Source organism: Oncorhynchus masou, chromosome 6 (assembly GCF_036934945.1).
Source record: "Oncorhynchus masou masou isolate Uvic2021 chromosome 6, UVic_Omas_1.1, whole genome shotgun sequence".
In the NCBI taxonomy this organism is placed as follows: domain Eukaryota; kingdom Metazoa; phylum Chordata; class Actinopteri; order Salmoniformes; family Salmonidae; genus Oncorhynchus; species Oncorhynchus masou.
The window spans coordinates 34,260,434-34,284,685 of NC_088217.1; the positions used below are offsets into that span (position 1 = coordinate 34,260,434).

Sequence of the window (24,252 nt, forward strand, 5' to 3'; positions counted from 1 at the left end):
GACGCGAGTACTACGGGGTGGTAGTCATTTAAGCAGGTTACCTTTGCATTCTTGGGCACAAGGGACTATTGTTGTCTGTTTGAAACATGTAGGTATTACAGACTCGGGGGAGAGGATGAAAATGTCAGTGAAGACACTTGCCAGTTGGTCCGCACATGTGCCGAGTACATGCCCTGGTAATCAGTCTGGCCCGCGACATTGTGAATGTTGACCTGTTTAAAGGTCTTGCTCACATCTGCTATGGAGAGCGTGATCACACAGTCCTTCCAGAGTGCTCTCATGCAAGCTTCAGTGTTGCTTGCCTCAAAGCGAGCATAAAAAAGGCATGTTGCTCGTCTGGTAGGCTCGCGTCATTGGACAGCTCGGTTTCTCTTTGTAGTCCGTAATAGTTTGCCAGCCCTGCCACATCTGACAAGCGTCAGAGCCCGTGTATTAGGATTCAATCTTAGTCCTGTATTGACGCATTGCCTGTTTGATGGTTCATCTGAGGGCATTGCGAGATTTCCTCCGGATTAGTGTCCCGCTCCTTGTAAGCGGCAGCTTTAGCCTTTAGCTCGATGCGGATGTTGCCTGTAATCCATGGCTTCTGGTTGGGATATGTACGTATGGTTACTGTGGGGACGACGTCGTCGATGCACTTACTGATGAAGCCGGTGACTGAGGTGGTATACTTCTCAATGACATTAGATGAATCACAGAATATATTCCAGTCTATGCTAGCAAAACAGTCCTGTAGCGTAGCATCCGTGTCATCTTACCACTTCAGTATTGAGCGAGTCACTGGTACTTTCTGCTTAAGTTTTTGCTTGTAAACAGCAATCAGGAGGATCGAATTATGGTCAGATCTGCCAAATGGAGAGTGAGTGAGAGCTTTGTATGCGTTTCTGTGTGTGGAGTCAAGGTGGTCTAGAATTTTTTCTCCTTCGGTTGCACATGTGACATGCTGGTAGAAATGAGGTAAAACTGATTTAATTTTGCCAGCATTAAAGTCCCCGGCCACTAGGGGTGTCGCTTCTGGATGAGCATTTTCTTGGTTGCTTATGGCCTTATACAGCTCGTTGAGTGCGTTTTTAGTGCCAGCATCGGTTTGTGGTGGTAAATAGATGGCTACGAATAATATAGATGATAACTCTCTTGGTAGATAGTGTGGTCTACAGCAATACCTTGAGACGACTTTAAGATTAGACATCGCGCACCAGGTGTTACTGAAAAACAGACACACCACCGCCCCTCGTCTTATCAGACGTAGCTTCTCTGTCCTGCCAATGAATGGAAAACCCAGCCAGCTCATTATTATCCGTGTCGTCGTTCAGCCACGACTCAGTGAAACATAAAATATTACCGTTTTTGATGTCCTGTTGGTAGGGTAGTCGACCGTAGATCATCAAGTTTGTTTTCCAGTGATTACAAGTTGGCCAATAGAACCGATGGTAGTGACGATTTACTCACTCGTCTCTGAATCCACACAAGGCACCCCGACCTTCTCCATCTGTATCTCCGCCTTCTCTTTAGGTGAATGACGGGGATTTGGGCCTGCTCTCCAGAAAGCAGTATATCCTTCGCAACGGACTCAATAAACTTCTAGTCGGACTCATGAACCTCGTCCAGTTCCGAGGTGAGAAATCGCTGTTCTGATGTCCAGAAGCTCTTTTAGGTCATAAGCCATCCCCTCCGGCGCCATTATATTGTCTAGTGTATATGATTTAATGTATGTACAGGATATCAAATTAATTTGATTTGTCACATACACATGGTTAAACAGATGTTAATGCGAGTGTAGCGAAATGCTTGTGCTTCTAGTTCCGACCACGCAGTAATATCTAACTATATCTAACAGTGTAAAGGAATGAATAAGAATATGTAACTAAAAATATGGATAAGCGATGGCCGAACGGCATAGGCAAGATGCAGTAGATGGTATAGAGTACAGTATATACATATACGAAGAGTAATGTAGGGTTTGTAAACATTATATAAAGTGGCATTGTTTAAAGTGGCAAGTGATACATTTATTACATCCAATGTTTTATTATAAAATTGGGATAGAAGCTGTTTTTCAGGTCTCTCGGTCCCCGCTTTGATGCACCTGTACTGACCTCGCCTTCTGGATGATAGCGGGGTGAACAGGCAGTGGCTCGGGTGGTTGTTGTCCTTGATGATCTTTTTGGCCTTCCTGTGACATCGGGTGGTGTAGGTGTCTTGGAGGGCAGGTAGTTTGCCCCCGATGATGCGTTGTGCAGACCTCACTACCCTCTGGAGAGCCTTGCGGCTGTGGGCGGAGCAGTTGCCGTGCCAGGCTGTGATACAGCCCGACAGGATGCTCTCGATTGTGCACCTGTGAAAGTTTGCGAGTGTTTTGGTGACAAGACAAATATCTTCAGCCTCCTGAGGCCCTCTTCACCACGCTGTCTGTGTGGGTGGACCATTTCAGTTTGTCCGTGATGTGTACGCCAAGGAACTTAAAACTTTCCACCTTCTCCATTACTGTCTCGTCGATAGGGGGCTGCTCCCTCTGCTGTTTCCTGAAGTCCACGATCATCTCCTTTGTTTTGTTGACGTTGAGTGAGAGTTTATTTTCCTGACACCACACTCCGAGGGCCCTCACCTCCTCCTTTTAGGCCGTCTCATCGTTGTTGGTAATCAAGCCTACCACTGCAGTGTCATCTGCAAACTTGATGATTGAGTTGGAGGCGCCACGCAGTCATGGGTGAACAGGGAGTAAAGGAGAGGGCTGAGAACGCACCCTTGTGGGGCCACAGTGTTGAGGATCAGCGGGGTGGAGATGCTTCCTCCCCTCACCACCTGGGGGAGGCCCGTCAGGAATTCCAGGACCCAGTTGCACAGGGCGGGGTCGAGACACAGGGTCTCGAGCTTAATGACGGCAGCCTTGCGAGGGTTAACATGTTTAAATGTTGTACTCCCGTTGGCTGCAGTGAAGGAGAGCCGGCAGGTTTTGGTAGCGGGCCGTGTCCGTGGCACTGTATAGTCCTCAAAGCGAGCAAAGAAGTTGTTTCGTTTGTCTGGGAGCAAGACATCGTGGTCCGCGACGGGGCTGGTTAACTTTTTGTAGTTCGTGATTGACTTTAGACCCTGCCACATACCTCTCGTGTCTGAGCTGTTGAATTGCAACTCTACTTTATCTCTATACTGACGCTTAGCTTGTTTGATTGCCTTGCGGAGGGAATAGCTACACTGTTTGTATTCGGTCATGTTTCCAGTCGCCCGCCTTGCGCCTTGCGCCTTGCCCTGATTATGTACAGTATATCTACAGTATGTACAGTATCTACAAAATAAATTGAATCGATACATTGTTATGCAGTGCAAAGAACACTGTTGTAGTAGTTAACTTCTTAAGGTATAGGGGACAGCATTTTCACTTTTGGATAAATAGCATGCCCAATTTCAACTTCCTGCTACTCATGCCAAGAATATAAGATATGCATATTATTAGTAGATTTGGATAGAAAACACTCTGTTTGAATCATGTCTGAGTATAACAGAACTTATGTAGCAGGCAAAACCCTGAGGACTAACCGTTCAGAATTTTTCTTTTTTGAGGTCTGTCTGTTCAGCGAGTTCTCATTGGGAAACGACATTTCTTAGGAACTTGTTTTCAGTTCCTACCGCTTCCACTGGATGTCACCAGTCTTTGGAATTTGGTTGAGGTTATTCCTTTGTGCAATGAAGAAGTCTGGCCATTTAGGAACTGCGTAACACTGTTGAGAGTTGCACAAGACTTGAAAAGTAGCTTGGTTTGTCGTCTTCTTGCATTGAACACAGATAGACCAGTCTTCAATTTGATCGATTATTAACGTTTAAACATACCAAAAGTTGTATTACAAAAGTAGTTTGAAATGTTTTGGTAAAGTTTACAGGCAACTTTTGAAATATTTTGTAGTGACGTTGCGCAATTTGGAAGCTCTTTTTTTCCTGGATCAAATGCGAAATAAATTGACATTTTGGATATGGACGGAATTAATCGAACAAAAGGACCAATTGTGATGTTTATGGGACATATTGGAGTGCCAACAAAAGAAGCTCGTCAAACGTAAGGCATGTTTTATATTTTATTTCTGCGTTTTGTGTAGCGCCTGCAGGGTTGAAATATGCTACCCTATTTGTTTACTGTTGTGCTATCATCAGATAATAGCTTCTTATGCTTTTGCCGAAAAGCCTTTTAAAAATCTGACATTTTGGCTGGATTCATAACGAGTGTAGCTTTAATTTAGTATCTTACATGTGTGATTTAATGAAAGTTTGATTTTTATATAATTTGATTTGAATTTGCCGCGCTGCATTTTCCCTGGCTTTTGGCCAAGTGGGACGCAAGCGTCCCCTATACCATAAGAAGTTAAAAGTTCATTTAACACCTACCCATCCAGGATAGACTCTCTGCAGCAGTAGAGGTTGTCAAACTTCTGCTTTGTCACAGAGTCATTCACGTTCATGGCTGGCACACACAGTTTGCCTGCTTTGGACAACTGGTACAACCTGAAAGACAAAGAGATGACTAAGTAACTTAGCTCAGAGTTGCCCGCTGGTCTTGAGTGTGTGACTGTACTGTAATCAGAAATAAAATTACCTGTGGACCCCAGTCACACTCTCCTCCACAATGCCCCTGATCTTCTTGAAGACGTTGGGGTATTTCTTATACACCCAGTGGGTCAAGTCCCCTCCATCATCAAGGATCTACCACAGACACAGCAAGAAGGGACAACATTCTCAAACAGTGACAAGAGACATGTCAGTAACACAAAATGGTCTAAAAGGAAATTTGCCTTGTTGTTAAAGGAGGATAAATTATAGACTTATATGGGTACCATGTTAGGCTGCCAGCCCTCCATGTTGACGCACTTGTCGATACACCACCAGAAGTCATCCTCCGATTCCCCCTTCCAGGCAAAAACCGCCACACCTGCACAAATCACAAGGTAGTTGGGAGAATAGAGGGGTTTAGAAATTACTATATTTCTCCAGATCAGACAGATATTACAAAACAGAGACAAATCAAAACCCCTTTTTAAACAACCACACAGGATCCTGAACCTTTAATATAAGCAAAAGCATTGGTTTGTGACCCAAAGACCCTTCATTCCAGAGAGAGCAGAACTGATCACGTTTGAACGCATGGTGCTCGACGTCCGTATAATCTGCTCTAAAGCCATATTAAAATAATGGCCTGCAGCTTAACTCCAGATATCTGGACCTGCACAACAATCCAACCACAACACCACAGAGCCTAGAACAGCGCTGTAGGCTCCTCCAGCAGGCAGGACACTTACACAACCCTGCTCACTAAAGACTACAGCTCTCTAACATTAAATCTAACTTCACACTCTCATAATCATTCAGGAAACAGGTATCAATAGCAGCCGTAACAGTATTGACATCAGTACTGAACAATCATGTAGAATCGCTACAGTAGCTTATTAGGCTTAGCTACACAGTAGTCCTATACTGTTATGTGTCTTCATGACCAATTGTTGTGAACTGACCTAACATTGTACTTCCTTTCTGACATGCTAATAACATCATAATTCAGGCTTCATAACGCAGAGGGTGTGAGTAAAACCCTCCGTATGTCTGTTCTCTAAACCAAGAGGGGATAATAAGATGGGTCTTGTGTCTCAAAAGCTGTTATCCTGTCATTTCTAGAAGAGGACCAAACATCAGGTGAAAGCTGCAGCAGGACAGAAGGCCTCCTGGTCATTTCCACCCCAGAGAGAGCAGAGCAGGCAGGAACAGAAGCTGCCAGAGGACACAACCCTTTCATCTGTTAGCCGGGAGATTTCTCTACATAAAAGACCTGGACCAACTGTTTATTAGAAAGAGATACTCTGACAGATGGAGCTTTATACAACTATGTGGGAAAGGGAGAGCTTATGTAAAAATAAAGTTTCAAAAAAGAGTGGTACACTAAAACACAATTCTGATTCCTGCTATTGGACTTGAGGGGTAGGTAGATTTTGAAGGCTCTATGGTTCCTCTGCTACGCTACTCGTCCTGTATGACCATACAGCTAGAAACACGCTATACAGCACCTGGGCTTAGCATCTCTATCCCACTGACTTTTTCTTAGTTAACCTCATATCTAGTCCTCCAACCTCATCCCTGTCTCTATGTCTGTAAGTATACACCTATGTACTACTATCTACTCCTTTCATCTGGTCAAGTCTCCATCTCAGTAGGTTTCTGGCAGGCTTGCTGTATGGTATGAAGATTGCTGGCATAACTCACTCGTAGAAAATGTCAACACTGCTGAGTGGGTTGTAAACAGTCAGAGGATGCTGTGTGCGTAGGACAAGTTAAATCAGCCCACAGCCTGTGTGCCAGTTCATCTCCCAGCTTGAGCTGTGTGACTACTTTAATGCAGTCTGACTCTAGTGAACCTCTCCGTCTAACAGGCCATGAACAAAGAGACCCCACTACGGAAACACATATACTTAACAATCACCCAGCAACCCAAGAGATATGCATGTCTTGGTTCTGAAGTTCAATAACTAGAGGGCAAGCCTGATGTTCTCTAGTCTCTGTGTTTTCCAAGACTTTATTGAGAACATATCCAAAAACGTCTCCTTGGTTTCAAAGGGCACAGGGAAGCAAATCACTCTCAACTCTTAGCACCCTTACAAGAAACACCCATTTAACAAATCATGTAATTCATTACATATTAATACAAGTTAAAGTATGCATAGTATGCAGAAATAGTACTAATTAATATGAATGTGATGAACCACAACTTTCAAAAACATCTTATGAAGTACAATCAGCCTCTCATTCTTTTCCATATAGAAGCTCATACTGTAACAAAGCAGTAAAGTATTGATGTTGAAAGCTTTTACTTACCGATCTCTGAGAGGGCAGCTGCCACCTCGTTCTGTGTTGAGTAGATGTTACAGGCTGTCCAGCGACACTGGGCCCCCAGGGCCACCAGAGTCTCAATCAACACCTGAAGGCAAGAGAGAGGAGGGGGTTGAATGAGAGAGGAACAAGAAGAAAAAAAACATTTATTTTACATCTCTGTGTCATAAATAGCCTTAGCTTTACAGTACACAAAAGAGAGCAGTAAAACTCAATATATTTAGTCTTCAGAAAATATTCACACTGAGCTCTTGTTTCACAAAGTGGGATTAAAATTGATTTAATTGTAATTTTTGGTCAGTGGTGTACACACAATACTCTAATTTCAAAGTCGAAGAAAAATGAAACAATATTTTTTTAATTCGTTTTAGGTTATTGTCCTGCTGAAAGGTGGATGTCTCTCTCTGTGTCTGTTGGAAAGCAGACAAACAGGATTTCCTCTAAGATTTTGCCTGTGCTTCGCTTGATTACATTTATTTTTGTCCTAAATAACTTCCTAGTCCTTGCCGATGACAAGCATACCTAGAACATGATGCAGTTACCACCATGCTTGAAAATATGAAGAGTGGTACTCAGTGATTTGTTGTGTTGGATTTGACCCAAACTTAATATTTTGTATTCAGGACAAAAAGTGATTTTTTTTTTGCCATATTTTTTGCATTATTACTTAAGTAGCGGCAGGTAGCCTAGTGGTTAGAGAGTTGAACTTGTAACCGAAATGTTGCAAGTTTGAATCCTCGAGCTGGCAAGGTAAAAATCTGTAATTATGCCCCTGAACAAGGCAGTTAACCCACTGTTCCTAGGCCGTCATTGAAAATAAGAATTTATTCTTAACTGACTTGCCTAGTTAAATAAAAGTAAAAAAAAAAAAAACTGCCATATTGCAAACAGGATGCATGTTTTGGAATACTTAGTTTCTGTACAGGCTTGTCATTTAGGTTAGCATTGTGGAGTAACTACATCCTCAGTATTCCATCACAGTTATTAAACTCCAACGCTTTTAATCACAATTGGCTTCATGGTGTAATACCACATGGTTTCCTTCCTCTCCGGCAACTGAGTTATGAAGGACACTGGTATCTTTGTAGTGACTGGGTATATTGACACACTATCCAAAGCGTAATTGAGAACTTCAACATGCTCAAAGGGATATTCAGTGTCTTTTTTAAATTTATTTTTTATCTACCAACAGGTGCCCTTCTTTGCGAGGCATTGGAAAACCTCCCTGTGCTTGAATTGCACTTTTTGACTAAGGGAGCTTATAGAAAATAATGTTATCATTCAAAAATCATGCATCTTATTTTGTGAACTAGTAAGCAAATGTTTACACCTGAATATTTAGGTTTGAATACTTACCGATTTAAGACATTTCAGCTTTTCCTATTATATTAATAATAAAATGTGTATAATGTGTGTAGTTCAGCGACACAAAATCTCAAGTTAATCAATTTTAAATTCAGGCTGTAAGAGGTGTGTATACTTTCTAAAGGCACTGTATATATATACTCCTGTGGCGGGCCGGGCGCAGTACACGCTGGCCAGGTCGCTAGGTGTGCGCTGTTTCCTCCGACACATTGGTGCAGCTGGCTTCCGGGTTGGATGCGCGCTGTGTTAAGAAGCAGTGCGGCTTGGTTGGGTTGTGTTTCGGAGGACGCATGTCTCTCAACCTTTGTCTCTCCCAAGCCCGTACGGGAGTTGTAGCGATGAGACAAGACAGTAACTACTAATAATTGGGGATACCACAAAATTGGGGAGAAAATGGGGGTAAAAAAAGAAGAAAAAAACTAAGAATTCTGCATTAACACGACCCCTAAGTTTAAATTGCTAGCTATCTAAGTAAGTGGCTGAATTAATAAGGTGATGGGGCATCATTGTGTTGGCTTTCTGTTGTGTTTGAGAAGTCAAAGCCCTTCCAACAAACCATTCTGATTTCCATGCGTTTTTTCTCCTCTCCATTCTCTGCCCGTCTGCTTCTACCACAACTGCTCCTTGCCAATCTTCTCAGAGCAGAGCAGGTAGGCCCATTGCCTTAGCGACTCCAGACTCCACAAAGGCAGTGTGTACACATTCTGCTCTAGTGCCAGTACTGTTCATTTGCACAATGTCTCTCTTTCAAAATGTCAAAACACACCAAAAATGACATTCGGTAGCTCCTACCTATACATGTATAATTTTAGGAGCTGGATTGCATGTCTTTGCAATTCATTTCTCTCTCGATTGCGCTCGTTAGTTAATTTAGAATTTTTCCGCCCTTGTGTACTAAGCTAGTAATACCGTAAATCCCAGGATGAGAGAACGGTATGAAGATATGAAAATCTGTATACCGCACAACCTTATTCTGTAGTAGCGATACTGTGGGGAAGAGTCTTCGCACTGATATTTGGGTATGTCAGAGGGAGAGGTGTCTCATTGCAGCAAAGCTTGGGTATTGGAGACAGTGTAAGTTAGTGTAAACAACAGGGCCAACTTGGTTACTGCAAAAGTCTGTGTACGCTGTAACCTTCAAATCCTACTTTATACTGAGGAAAATGTCCTCCTGTAGCCTTGGCAGAGATATTAGGATAGGTAAGAAGACAGAGTTTTCTTACTGCAGTCTGGGCAGTGATGTGAGTGCAGCCAACAATTTTTGCCCCAGCAAGTGGCTTCTCTCCCTGGGCTCTCTTCCTGAGGGAGATTAATGCTGACATATCTGTGGAGAAAGAGAGAAGTGGGGTGATAAAGAGAGTGAAGGAGATGGAGAAAAAGAGATTCCAAACATGTTAGCTACATTCAGAGAGTAGATAAACAGAAAAGTGGTCTGAATATAAAGCCCTTCCAACTCTCCCATCTTCCACACAAATCTTTCTCAAAATTAAGGGACTCAAAGAATTTCCTACACCAAAACCTTCTGAGCGCCGTAAAATTCAAATAACCTCAAATAAGCTAAAACTTTGCAACCTGCCAATGCATATTGGACAATGATGATCACTCCATATCAAGCTCTGGAGTTGTGCTGACAGTGTTAGGGGTGTAGATTCAGCTGCCATGCTGCAGATAAAAAAACATTTAGGCCAAGGACAACACATCAAATCTAAATTATTTGGGGAGTAATGTCTGAAATCCAACGCAATGATAAAATGAGAACTTTAGACAAAGCATTTGCTACATGGCAAAAACTGAAGGTCAGCTTCATCAAAGGTGTCAACTAGTGGTTAGGCCAAGGGCTGTTACGGTGACCGTATTACCACCACACAGGCGGTCAGGAGTCATGACCTCAGGCAATTCTACATGACCGTTTAGTCACGGTAACTAGGATTCTCCGAGCTCTGATGCTGCTGGTCATTAGTAGCCTACCAAGCCTGCTAACTGCAAGGTACTCAGCACTCTGTTGTCCCTCTAATCACTGACACAAACGTAATCGAAAATCCAACACTTCATGAAAGCCCATAAGCTTATGGTGCACAACATTTCTATAGGCTATGCAATTGCGTGAGAAGACAGAGTTTTGATGGCCTCTATTAAAAATAGGCGGATCCAATTAGCTTTCTATAGGCTAGGCCTACTATATTTATTTCTCAACTTTCCTAATATTAAGCACATTGCTTTACTTTACCACAGGAGTACAGCCTACCTGGCTGGCATGAAAATGAACCATGGGAAAAGTGTCCTCCATTCGATATTTAAGTGCATGAATAACATTTGTTGTTTTTCCCCTGCCCCTGTTCCGAGACAGGTGCATGATAATGGTCCATTCTATATCAAAACTAATTTCCCACCTATACACAAAAGTATGTGGACACCCCTTCAAATGAAGGGATTTGGTTATTTCAGCCACACCTGAAATGTATTATCACTTATGAATGATGCCCAGCGTGCACAGTAAGGCAAAAAAAAAAAAAAAAAAAAACGTATTAAAATCATAGTCACACTTCTCATGTAGACTAGCCCATAGGCCTATATTTGTTGAGAAGGTTTGTATCACAAATAAAATGGGCAAATAACTTCCAAAAATTAAGCACAATCTGCTTCAAAACCGGTGTTGAGCCCATCTGGCATACAAATGCGGCGCGTGAGTTTCAGGAAGATCATTTTCACCACCAAATTTGCGGTTACTTTTGAGAACAGTGTTTCCCGCTAATTGTGCGCATTGCTACGCTTATAATCTGAAGAAATAACCTAATAGTTTATGAACATTTTAAGCTAAATGTTCTGAATTGTTGCATCAGCCTCATTGCTTTAAAAAAAATGATCCCAATGGTTGTATTAATTTGGGATCTATCGCATCAAACATAGTTTATTTGGAATATTTATTTCTCACACAGAAGGAATAGAATAGGTCAAATTTTGTACTATGGGGGATAGTAGATTGACTTAGGCTAGTACTTTTGCTGTTCGTTAGGCCTACTCATCTTGTTGGCTGTCAAAGTAAATATGGACAGTTCTTCTAACATCTTCAATAGGCACCGCGGAATTCAATAAGAGGGACGCGCACAGTTGCGTCCCCGATGTGTCTGTCTTCACTTCAAGCCTACTTCAGTGCTGAGATGGCTGTGAGAAGGACCCGATCAAATGACGGGCATTGGCTTATAAGAACTGAGATATTTGAGAGAGCCACGTGAGTGAGAGGTGGCTGCCGGGAGAAGGGAACGATAATTATTATATTCAGCCCAAGGGCACATCGGCCACTTTGGCCGCAAAACGCATGGATTTTTTTAGGGGGCATTACTGCCACATAAGGAGGATGCCGCTGGAATTTCGAGGCCTGGGGAGCATATTATCAAGCGCTTCTCAAATTGTGAATGAGAGACTGATGAAGTTTGTGCATCCTTCAAAATCAACAAAGCAGAGCCCATGCCTTCCATGACAAGTCATCATTAGAGTCGCATCATGCAGCATTAGAATGTATTAAAAATCAAAACATATAGCACAACATTTGCATAATTAACTAAATTAAGCATGTAGGATGACCTGTTTCTTTGTTAACTGCTCAACACAGACTAGCCGCATGTGCGCACTCCCTCGGAAATAGCTTGGAGAAAATATCCTTTCTATTTTATTCAGCTATGTTCAATTGGATTCTTTATACTATAAAATAATGCCAAGGAATTCTAAGCAAATGTTGTTTGCTAAATGAACTAGTGTAGCCCACAGCTATAGCATACCCAGATCTGGGCCTAACATAAGGACAATTCAAAGTTTGCTATTCTGTTCTTCTGAAATTGACAAAATTTTCCTCATATCATGTTTCTTTAGACCAAAGGTCTGCATCAGTGACTTGCAGGCTATGCGTGGAAGCCAAGAGATGCTAAACGTGTTAATTGTAATTAAAGGTCAATTACCGTGAGACCGGCAGTTATTTGCTTGACAATCACCAGCTGACAACATTTCATGACCGCCACAACCATAGTTAGAACCAGTGAATCTTAGATTTTTCTGCATAATGTTTTTCTCTCTCTGATGTGACTTGTGTGAGTTACACTTCAAATGACTGATCAGCAAAACCAGAGAAAAGCCTAATAACACGACACAGCAGTCATCTATTAAGCCCTTCTGAGCAAAAGCCATATCTGCAGACAGATTGGTCGAGGTCAATCTGACTAAAGATAACAAGCTTAATATAGATAACTAGCTAGACTCTAGCTGCTTGTGGATGTCAGTCATTCACAGAACTGAGAGAAGCTGTTATTTTCTTATCCCAGATTCTCCCCTTCAATCAGTGTATTGGTTAATCTGACATGGCCAATCCTGGCCTTGGAGGGTGGAACTCTAGTACATTTCTGAGCAACAGGCCCAAAGTCCTGGCAAGAGCAATATTTAGATGTACTTTACTGTCGGTTGTTCACAGAAATGTTTTTGTTGCTCTTTTCATCCTGATTGAAGCCAGTAGTGGTTTTTATTAACATGTCCTAATATTACCTATGATCAAAGACTGTCAACCATTGATTAGTCTAATTGATTCATACCATAAAACAGCAAAATTCAAGAACATGCTTTAAATAACCAACAACCAGTACCTTACACCTGGAGCCCCCAAGGAACGTTTTTAGGTTTATCACTTCTTAACGTCTTGTGTTGTTCTGTATGCGAGAGGTGAAGGTGACAGGTTACTGAGTCATGTTACTCTACCTTGTTCTGCAATCTCAATCTCGCGACGACCAAATTCGGCCTGTTTGATGTTCTTCACACAGAAGTCACTGGTGCCCTTGGAGTTGAGCTGTGTTTTGTCCCGTGGTGAAGTCTCATCGTCAGAGCTGTCTGTGTAGGACGCAGCTGGGAAAGGAGACATAGAAGGGAAAGTCAGCAAGAAAGGGTCAAGCAATCCATACATAGCTATGTATGTATATGTGTGTTTGTTTGTGTAGTACCGGAGCTGTAGCTGTCCGTGGATGACTGAGAGATGGATCGAGACAGCGAGCGTCGGCCAGCCTTGGTAGGGAACCTGCTGAACTCCTGCTTGTCTTCCACAAACTGGATTTGCTGAAGGTGCAAAAGAGGATACAATTTAGAATAGGGCCAACCCCATTTAATCTACTGGTCGATTATTGGTTTACCGAGATATCATTAGTCGAGCAGTAGTAAAAAAAATTCAAATAATTATAATTCATGGTGTACAAGACACCAGTCTGATTCATGCCTGTCTAATTAGACTAATCCATTGTGGAGGAAGTGGGGATGGCACGCACTACAGCAATTCATTTGTTATCTGACGTAAGAACTATAGTGCAACACTAATAAAAATATTCTTTTATAACATGTGTTTTCTCCCGCGTTGGATAGTCGTCGCTGTCCATGGTTCTGATACACATCAGCGTGCTGTTGAATTGGCGCCTTTTCCTAGACCATGTTGCTGTGTGCATAATAACAAAAGGTAAACAGCATATTGGTGTTGAGAACAACGCGGCAGAGGCAGCAGAATAAGGAGACGAGAAACAGCCCTTGCCTTATTGCCTAAGAAAAGTGAGGTAACACCAACTTAATTAGGTCTAGAATCAATAGCCAAACTGTTAAATGTGCCTGGCTTTATAAATAATCCATATACACTACCTGTCAAAAGTTTTAGAACACCTACTCATTCAAGGGTTTTTCAAGGGTAGTCACCTGGAATGCATTTCAATTAATTGTCTCAGAGGTCAAGCAACAGACATCTCAACATCAACTGTTCAGAGCAGACTGCGTGAATCAGGCCTTTATGGTCGAATTGCTACAAAGAAACCACTACTAAAGGTCACCAATAATAAGAAGACGTGTTTGGGCCAAGAAACACGAGAAAATGGACATTAGACCAGTAGAAATTTGTCCTTTGGTCTGTAGTCCAAATTTGAGATTTTTGTTTACAACCGCCGTGTCTTTGTGAGATGCGTTGTGGGTGAAGAGATGATCTCCGCATATGTATTTCCAACCGTAAAGCATGGAGGAGGAGGTGGTATGGTGTGGGGGTGCTTTGCTGATGACACTGTCTGTGATATATTTAGAATTCAAGGCACAATTAACCAGCATGGCTACCACAGCATTCTGCAGCAATACGCCATCCCATCTGGTTTGTGCTTAGTGGGACTATCATTTGTTTTTCAACAGGACAATGACCCAACATGCCTCCAGGCTGTGAAAGGGCTATTTAACCAAGAAGGAGAGTGATGGAGTGCTGCATCAGATGACCTGGCCTCCACAAATCACCCGAACTCTACCCAATTGAGATGGTTTGGGATGAGTCGGAGTGCAGCGTGAAGGAAAAGCAGCCAACAAATGCGCTCATATCTATCTATCTATATATATCTATCTATATACAGTGCCTTGCGAAAGTATTCGGCCCCCTTGAACTTTGCGACCTTTTGTCACATTTCAGGCTTCAAACATAAAGATATAAAACTGTATTTTTTTGTGAAGACTCAACAACAAGTGGGACACAATCATGAAGTGGAACTTTTTTAACAAATCAAAAACTGAAAAATTGGGCGTGCAAAATTATTCAGCCCCTTTACTTTCAGTGCAGCAAACTCTCTCCAGAAGTTCAGTGAGGATCTCTGAATGATCCTATTTATTGCCTTACCTCCCTAATCTTACCTCATTTGCACACACTGTAAATATACTTTTCTATTGTGCTATAGACTGTACGTTTGTTTATTCCATGTGTAACTCTGTGTGGTTGTTTGTGTCACACTGCTTTGCTTTATCTTGGTCAGGTCACAGTTGTAAATGAGAACTTGTTCTCAACTGGCCTACCTGGTTAAATATAGGTGAACAAAATTTAAAATCATGATTTGAAGTGCAATCAAGCATTTCAGTTTTATAATAAACTAGTCTAATTTTTTCCACACATCTGACTACCTCTACCTCCTGTGCAACCAGTAAACATTCCCCATTTCAAGTTTATTTGTCATGTCCTCAGCATCCATTTGGCTTTTACGGTGTTCGAAGTTTGATATAACCAATTTTTTGATGTGATTATGATATGCTTTAGGTCAGGCCCTATTGATCATGTGCATGCAATGCATACGTGTCACGTAAAGAGAACAAGGGTTGAGGAATAGGGAATGTATTTCCAAAACAAATGAGGGATTTCGGTAACAGAACCTTTGTCAGAAATGGCTATAATTATGTTGCAGCTTCAACAACATGGACAGAGCGATATATACTGTTAACCTCTAGCTTCGAGCAATCCCGTATCCGGGAGCGTAATTATAGCCTCAAGCTCATTACCATAACGCAACGTTAACTATTTTTGAAAATCGCAAATGAAATGAAATAAATATATTGGCTCACATGCTTAGCCTTTTGTTAACAACACTGTCATCTCAGATTTTCAAAATATGCTTTTCAACCATAGCTACACAAGCATTTATGTAAGAGTATTGATAGCTAGCATAGCATTAAGCCTAGCATTTAGCAGGCAACATTTTCACAAAAACAAGAAAAGCATTCAAATAAAATCATTTACCTTTGAAGAACTTTGGATGTTTTCAATGAGGAGACTCTCAGTTAGATAGCAAATGTTCAGTTTTTCCAAAAAGATTATTTGTGTAGGAGAAATCGCTCCGTTTTGTTCATCACGTTTGGCTAAGAAAACCCCCCGAAAATTCAGTCATTACAACGCCAAACTTTTTTCCAAATTAACTCCATAATATCGACAGAAACATGGCAAACGTTGTTTAGAATCAATCCTCAAGGTGTTTTTCACATATCTATTCGATGGTAAATAATTTGTGGCAGTTGCCTTTCTCTTCGGAACCAAATGGAAACGTGCATGCAGCTGGAGATTACGCAATAATTTCGACTGAGGACACCAGGCGGACACCTGGTAAATGTAGTCTCTTATGGTCAATCTTACAATGATATGCCTACAAATACGTCACAATGCTGCAGACACCTTGGGGAAACGACAAAGTGTAGGCTCATTCCTTGCGCATTCACAGCCATATAAGGAGACATTGGAACACAGCGCATTCAAAATCTGGGGCATTTCCTGTTTGAAATTTCATTTTGGTTTCACCTGTAGCATCAGTTCTGTGGCACTCACAGATAATATCTTTGCAGTTTTGGAAACGTCAGTGTTTTCTTTCCAAAGCTGTCAATTATATGCATAGTCGAGCATCTTTTCGTGACAAAATATCTCGTTTAAAAAAGGAACGTTTTTCATCCAAAAATGAAATACTGCCCCCAGAGGTTCAAGAGGTTAATGTTCTGTGGTGGTCGCTGCAGCAGGGAGGAGAGGGAGACAACAGGTGCTAGTCAGTCATTCACTGTCATTTTTTTTTTAACACAGCGCAGCAAGTCTGAGCCAGGCCCGGCACAATCATGTCAATTGCGGTCTGACTCCCTCTAGTCATTTTTGTGTCTTAATTATTCCATTAAACTGTATGCTTAAAGGATCAGACAAGCACAGTGCATATAGCTGATTTGATTAAAACACATAGGGTGTGTCTATTTATGGAAAAATACACGTTTTAAAATTGGTCGAAAGAACAGACGACTCTTGGTCGACGAAGATTGTTTTTAGTTGGGGACAGCCCTAATTTAGACATCCATTAACTTCAATTAACTTGAAACCTGGATCAAAAAATGTAAAGATCTGAAATCACCCGATACCTATAATAGTGGTTTGGAACTAATTCAAAGCTACAGTATGTGTGATCAGAGCTGTGATGAAACAAACATACTGAGGCATAAGACAAAACATTGTATTGCAACTTGATGAGAGAATTGGTTGTGGTATATTACTTTTCATGTAAAAGTAGTATAGAAAAGTAGTCTAAATTCATAAATTGTAAATGGATATGTATGCAAGGGGATATATTCACATTAAGCTTTGTGATATCATAAGGACTCTGTTCACTTCTAAGAGAGCACTTGAATTTTGAATGCCTTCTCAGAAAAACCACTGTGTTGTGGTGTTGGAGTTGAATCAGGTATGTGATTGTGGCCTAGAGAGTGTGTAGTATAGCCTAAATACATTTACACAATTCAGGATAATACTATCCTGAAATGTTGAGCTTTATTTTTAATGCAGAATCCAAAATATACTTTTTAGGTGTGGTAGCCAACAGACGTCAGTTAACTGAGATGTGTCAGTTCATTGAGAAGTGTCGTCACTCGAGGTCAAAAGCCATCTTTTGTGAAGTGACGACTCACTTTTGCTGAGGCTTGAAATACTGAGCTGTGGAGTGGACTAGAGGTCGATCGATTATGATTTTTCAACGCCGATACCGATAATTGGAGGACCAAAAAGCTGATACCGATTGATCGGCAGATTTTTTTTTAAATGTATTTGTAATAATGACAATTACAACAATACTGAACGAACACCTACTTTAACTTAATATAATACATCAATAAAATCAATTTAGCCTCAAGTAAAATAATGAAACATGTTCAATTTGGTCTAAATAATGCAAAAACAAAGTGTTGGAGAATAAAGTAAAAGTGCAATATGTGCTATGTAAGAAAGCTAACGTTTCAGTTCCTTGCTCAGAACATGAGAACATATGAAAGCTGGTGGTTCCTTTTAACATGAGTCTTCAATATTGCCAGATAAGACATTTTAGGTTGTAGTTATTATAGGACTATTTCCCTCTATACCATTTGTATTGCATTAACCTTTGACTAAGTCCTTCTGTTCACCTGACTTAGAATTCCTCACAATCAAATGTCGTCCGCATTATCTACCAAGGGAATTCTCTTCGATTATAATCACAGACGTAAATATTCCCCCCCAAGCAGACCCGTCGATGGCCCTGAACTAACTTTATTTTACTTATTTGACTCTTTGCAAACTGGAAACCACATATCCTGAGGCTGCATTCATTGTAGCTGGGGATTTTAACAAGGCTAATCTGAAAACAAGACTCCCTAAATTGTATCAGCATATCGATTGCGCAATCAGGGCTGGTAAAACCTTGGATCATTGCTATTCTAACTTCCGCGAAGCTTATAAGGCCCTCCTCCGCCCTCCTTTCGGAAAAGCTGACCACGACTCCATTTTGTTGCTCCCTGCCTTCAGACAAACTAAAACAAGAAGCTCCCGCGCTCAGGTCTGTTCAACGCTGGTCCGACCAAACTGATTCCACGCTTCAAGATCGCGTCAGTCACGTGGACTGGGATATGTTCCGCATTGCGTCAAACAACAACATTGACTAATACGCTGATTCTGTAGAAAGTTCATTAGAAAGTGCATTGATAATGTCGTCCCATAGCAACGATTAAAACATTCCCAAACCAGAAACCGTGGGTTGATGGCAGCATTCGCGTGAAACTGAAAGAGCGAACCACTGCTTTTAACCAGGCAAAGGTGACCGGAAACATGACCGAATACAAACAGTGAAGCTATTCCCTCCGCAAGGCAATCCAACAAGCTAAGCGTCAGTAGAGACAAAGTAGTCACAATTCAACAGCTCAGACACAAGAGGTATGTGGCAGGGTCTACAGTCAATCACGGATTACAAAAAGAAAACCAGCCCCATCACGGACCAGGATGTCTTGCTCCCAGGCAGACTAAATAACTTTTGCCCGCTTTGAGGACAATACAGTGCCGCTGACAGGGCACGCTACCAAAACCTGCGGACTCTCCTTCACTGCAGCCGACGTGAGGAAAACATTTAAACGTGTTAACCCTCGCAAGGCTGCAGGCCCAGACGGCATCCCCAGCTGCGTCCTCAGAGCATGCGCAGACCAGCTGGCTGGTGTGTTTACGGACATATTCAATCAATCCTTATCCGTGCCTGCTGTTCCCACATGCTTCAAGAGGGCCACCATTGTCCCTGTTCCCAAGAAAGCTAAGGTAACTGAGCTAAACGACTACCGCCCCGTAGCACTCACTTCCGTCATCATGAAGTGCTTTGAGAGACTAGTCAAGGACCATATCACCTCCACCCTACCTGACACCCTAGACCCACTCCAATTTGCTTACCGCCCAAATAGGTCCACAGACGATGCGATCTCAACCACACTGCCCTAACCCATCTGGACAAGAGGAATACCTGTAAGAATGCTGTTCATCGACTACAGCTCAGCATTTAACACCATAGTACCCTCCAAACTCGTCATCAAGCTCGAGTCCCTGGGTCTCGACCCCACCCTGTGCAACTGGTTACTGGACTTCCTGACGGGCCGCCCCCAGGTGGTGAGGGTAGGTAACAACATCTCCACCCTGCTGATCCTCAACACTGGGGCCCCAAGGGTGCGTTCTGAGCCCTCTCCTGTACTCCCTGTTCACCCACGACTGTTTGGCCACGCACGCCTCCAACTCAATCATCAAGTTTGCAGACGACACTACAGTGGTAGGCTTGATTACCAACAACGACTAGACGGCCTACAGGGAGGAGGTGAGGGCCCTCGGAAGTGTGGTGTCAGGAAAATAACCTCATACTCAACGTCAACAAAACAAAGGAGATGATTGTGGACTTCAGGAAACAGCAGAGGGAGCACCCCTATCCACATCGACGGAACAGTAGTGGAGAGGGTAGTAAGTTTGAAAGTTCCCCGACGTACACATCACGGACAAACTGAATTGGTCCACCCACACAGACAGCGTCGTGAACAAGGCGCAGCAGCGCCTCTTCAACCTCAGGAGCCTGAAGAAATTCGGATTGTCACCAAAAGCACTCACAAACTTCTACAGATGCACAATCGAGAGCATCCTGTCGGGCTGTATCACCGCCTGGTACGGCAACTGCTCCACCCACAACCGTAAGGCTCTCCAGAGAGTAGTGAGGTCTGCACAACGCATCACCGGGGGCAAACTACCTGCCCTCCAGGACACCTACACCACCCGATGTCACAGGAAGACCATAAAGATCATCAAGGACAACAACCACCCGAGCCACTGCCTGTTCACCCCGCTATCATCCAGAAGGCGAAGTCAGTACAGGTGCATCAAAGCAGGGACCGAGAGACTGAAAAACAGCTTCTATCTCAAGGCCATCAGACTGTTAAACAGCCACCACTAACATTGAGTGGCTGCTGCCAACATACTGACTCAACTCCAGCCACATTAATAATGGGAATTGAAGGAAATGTATGTAAAACATATCACTAGCCACTTTAAACAATATTACTTAATATAAAGTTTACATACCCTACATTACTCATCTCATATGTATATACTGTACACGATACCATCTACTGCATCTTGCCTATGCCGTTCTGTACCATCACTCATTCATATATCTTTATGTACATATTCTTTATCCCTTTACACTTGTGTGTTTAAGACAGTAGTTTTGGAATAGTTAGGTTAGATTACCCGTTGGTTATTACTGCATTGTCGGAACTAGAAACACAAGCATTTCGCTACGCTCGCATTAACTTCTGCTAACCATGTGCATGTGACAAATACATTTGATTTGACTATTGGATGTTCTTATAGGCACTTGCCAGTATTGCCAGTGTAACAGTATAGCTTCCGTCCCTCTCCTCGTTCCTCCCTGGGCATGAACCAGCAACACAACGACAATTAGCGCGCGCTAACTAGCTAGCCATTTCACTTCGGTTACACGAGCCTCATCTCGGGAGCTGATAAGCTTGAAGTCATAAACAGCGCATAGCTTGACGCACAACGAAGAGGTGCTGTCAAAACGCACAAAAGTGCTGTTTGAATGAATGTTTACGTGCCTGCTTCTGCCTACCACCGCTCAGTCAGATACAAGTATCGAAGTATGCTTGTATGCTCAGTCAGATTATATGCAACGCAGGACACGCTAGATAATATCTAGTAATATCAACCATATGTAGTTAACTAGTGATTATGATTGATTGTTTTTTATAAGATAAGTTTAATGCTTGCTAGCAACTTACCTTGGCTTACTGCATTCGTGTAACAGGCAGTCTCCTTGTGGAGTGCAACGAGAGAGAGGCAGGTCGTTATTGCATTGGACGAGTTAACTGTAAAGTTGCAAGATTGGATCCCCCCCGAGCTGACAAGGTACAAAATCTGTCGTTCTGCCCCTGAACAAGGCAGTTAACTCACCGTTCCTAGGCCATCATTGAAAATAAGAATGTGTTCTTAACTGACTTGCCTAGTTAAATAAAGGTATAACCATTTTTATTTTATAAAATCTATTTTTTTAATTATTTAAAAAAATATATAAAAAAATTGGCGCTCAAAATCTTACCAATTTCTGATTGTTATGAAAACTTGAAATCGGCCATAATTAAATCGGCCATTCCGATTAATCATTCGACCTCTAGCGTGGACAGCATAGAATTAAGAGTTCCACTGAACGAGCAAGGCTATTCCAAGTGCAATTTCCAGTCGGACAGTATTATGGTTATCGAGGAACATGATATTGTCCATGAAATGTAGACTACTGTACAAATGGCTATGGTCTTAATTTGCGATGTCACAATGTTTTTGGGTTGCAATGGAGCCCAGTTTAAAAACAACAAATCATCTCTCCAATGTACAGAGAACCACATCTGAAGTCCAGGCCTATTTACAGCTCTCAGAACTAGCTCCCTAAAGGGAAATGTGTCAAAACTACTTCCTGCTCACGTCCACTGCCCACATTCTTACAGATTCACCTTCTGACGTGTTTGAGAGGTTTCATACAAATACAGGTAGTGTCATGAAGTCACGCAACACAACAATGCTAAGACAGGCTTGAGATAAAACACCTCTTTCAAACCAAGGTGCTTTAAAAGAATTATACAATCCTATACAATGACATTATGAACAGGGTTTCTTCTCTTAGTAAGGTCCTACAGCTTCTTCGTTCTTTGGTAACTACCAACGTTTTGAAAACTACAAGTGGAATATTTGTATCTCTCATTAGCAGTCTGTAATAAGCAGATAAGGTCTATGACGGTATTACGCAACTATAACCCCTTGCATAGCCAATGCATGCTTTGCTAACCCACTATGTCCTGCGTGTGGTTACTGGGGAGGTCTAAACAGAGCCAGAGGTGAATGTGGGTGGGATAATCGCCCCAGTATTTGAAGAATCCAGTGAGAACATAAGCATATTAAACTGGGGCTGGAGGCCAGAGGGGAACACCGGATATGGTGTTAGCATGTCAGTGGGTCTTTACACAGATTGAGGGCAGTGGGACCATAAATTAACCAACTTCACATTTTGCACCAGAACATTGCCCAAACAATTGAGTCTGTATAAAGGATAAAGCACCAATAGCAAAATCACAAAACGCAATCATGTGAATCCAATCAATAAAGCTCTATTCAAGGTTAACACTGAGTTGACAATGGTGGAAACTAATTTAAAATGCAGCCTATTTCATAGGTCCCTTTTCTCAGATCATTGTAGACTCCAGAGACTGAACCACAAGGCATGCACAGAGTCCCAGACGCACACACACACACATATGCCTACACAGATTCAGATCATCCTCATGATTGCAGCCCACAGATTACTCAATGTGTCTGACACAAACAGTATAATAGTGAGTATTAATATCTTAGGTTTTGTTTTTGCTGTCTAGTCGAGGCAGGACAAGTGCCAAGTTGGCAGAGTCACAGAGATTCCCATGGTAGCAACCTATCCCTGGAGGTTGAGTCGGGATCACACAGTCCTGGTTGAATGTGCATGCCTCCACATGCAGGTGCGGACCTGGTTGGGTTGTGACAGGATACAAAGAATCACCAATGGACATGTTTATGTTTGGATTGTATCTACCACTGTCAGCGCATTTTGTGCTTGTATCACATTGTACGCCTGCAGGACACTGGTTCCCAAACAAACAGCCTTTAAAAAAATATATTATTATTATTTTTTAGAAAGAGCCAGTGATCTCTGCATGCTTTAAATCCACCAAACCTGAGATTTGAGATGAATACCTTGTACATCAGCAGCTGTAACTCTATCCTCCTCCCTAAGTAGAGGCAGGGACGGATGGATTTGGAGGTTTCTCCACAAACTGTCTTTGGAATGCAATTCTTTTCATTCTCGCAAAGTGCACAAGCCCAATCCTTTCTTAAATTCAGCCACAACAGAGACAGAACAGACTCCGTGTTAAAAAGAACAAGGGCTCAAAGTCCAGAGGCACTCTGCCAAAGCACGAGTAGTACAAAGAGATTAAGATTGTTTTCTTGGTTCATGTGTTGTTGTAAAGGTATACAGTATGTGTAAGAGCATTTTATTGTGTGGGATGCAGTAAGTATGTGTTTCTTCTACTACTTGGCATACACAGGATATGCTCCCTCCATTCCCTATATTTCCTTTAACTGAGGCTCAATTTGAGTCCATGGCAAGACTCTTAACACACATTTTTTCACTGTTTCTCTAGATTCTTCAGTTGGCCTATTCTATTCCCCTTTATGCTATGAATAAGAATGAGGGTTTCCATTCCAGACTACAGGCAAGAGGGACTCAGCCTTACTACGTTCTATTGCATTGTCAATTATCCACTGCATTTGTGTAAAGAACTGGGACAGCACAACAGAAAAATTCAGTACACACCCATAATCCTCTTTCAGAAAGCTGACCTCTATCAACTGCAAACAAACAAGAACATTTGACAGCATATGCTTAGGAGAGATTGTCGCTCTCTACCTTAACCACCATAATTGAGAAAGTCCTCATTAAATGGCTGGCTGCATTGTAACTTTTCTGCAATAAGACTTATATCACCTTAAGGGTGTTGAAAGCTCCCAATCTCTCCCAACAATAAACTAAGAAGAACAAAAAAAAGGCTCCAAAAATGACACTAAATTCAAATAATCTTCCTTAGCAAGGTCAGGCTGCAGAGCAGTCATAGGGGGTTTCTATGGAGCGGTTCTCAACCATCCTCTCTGGCCAATCTCACTCACCCTGTGTTTGTGTGCCTGTGCCATGGCTCCCGCTTGCAGCTCCATGCCTCCCACTTGCCGTACAGGTTCCATGTTCATCCCTTACCAGTGCTCAAGCTCTTCTCCTGGTTGTTACGTACAGCGCCTGTTATCATGGAAATCTCCACACCAGGAGGGCA

General features: G+C 42.2%; 1 protein-coding gene across 2 annotated transcripts in view; it reads right to left on the reverse strand.

Annotated features, from left to right (window-relative positions):
- The window catches only part of LOC135541967 (S-adenosylhomocysteine hydrolase-like protein 1), a 64,265-nt gene that overhangs the window by 15,537 nt on the left and 24,476 nt on the right, over positions 1-24,252 (reverse strand). The window contains exons 1-8 of one of the 2 annotated variants that reach the window (XM_064968498.1): positions 24,095-24,185; positions 13,206-13,317; positions 12,967-13,110; positions 9,450-9,550; positions 6,847-6,949; positions 4,821-4,915; positions 4,583-4,689; positions 4,375-4,491 (exon numbers count right to left, since the gene is read on the reverse strand). In XM_064968498.1, the coding sequence (XP_064824570.1) occupies positions 4,375-4,491; positions 4,583-4,689; positions 4,821-4,915; positions 6,847-6,949; positions 9,450-9,550; positions 12,967-13,110; positions 13,206-13,317; positions 24,095-24,172 (857 nt within the window). In that variant the 5' untranslated portion in view covers positions 24,173-24,185. Of the gene's footprint in view, positions 1-4,374; positions 4,492-4,582; positions 4,690-4,820; positions 4,916-6,846; positions 6,950-9,449; positions 9,551-12,966; positions 13,111-13,205; positions 13,318-24,094; positions 24,186-24,252 lie in introns of those variants that run through there. The other variant, XM_064968496.1, reaches the window with a different exon arrangement.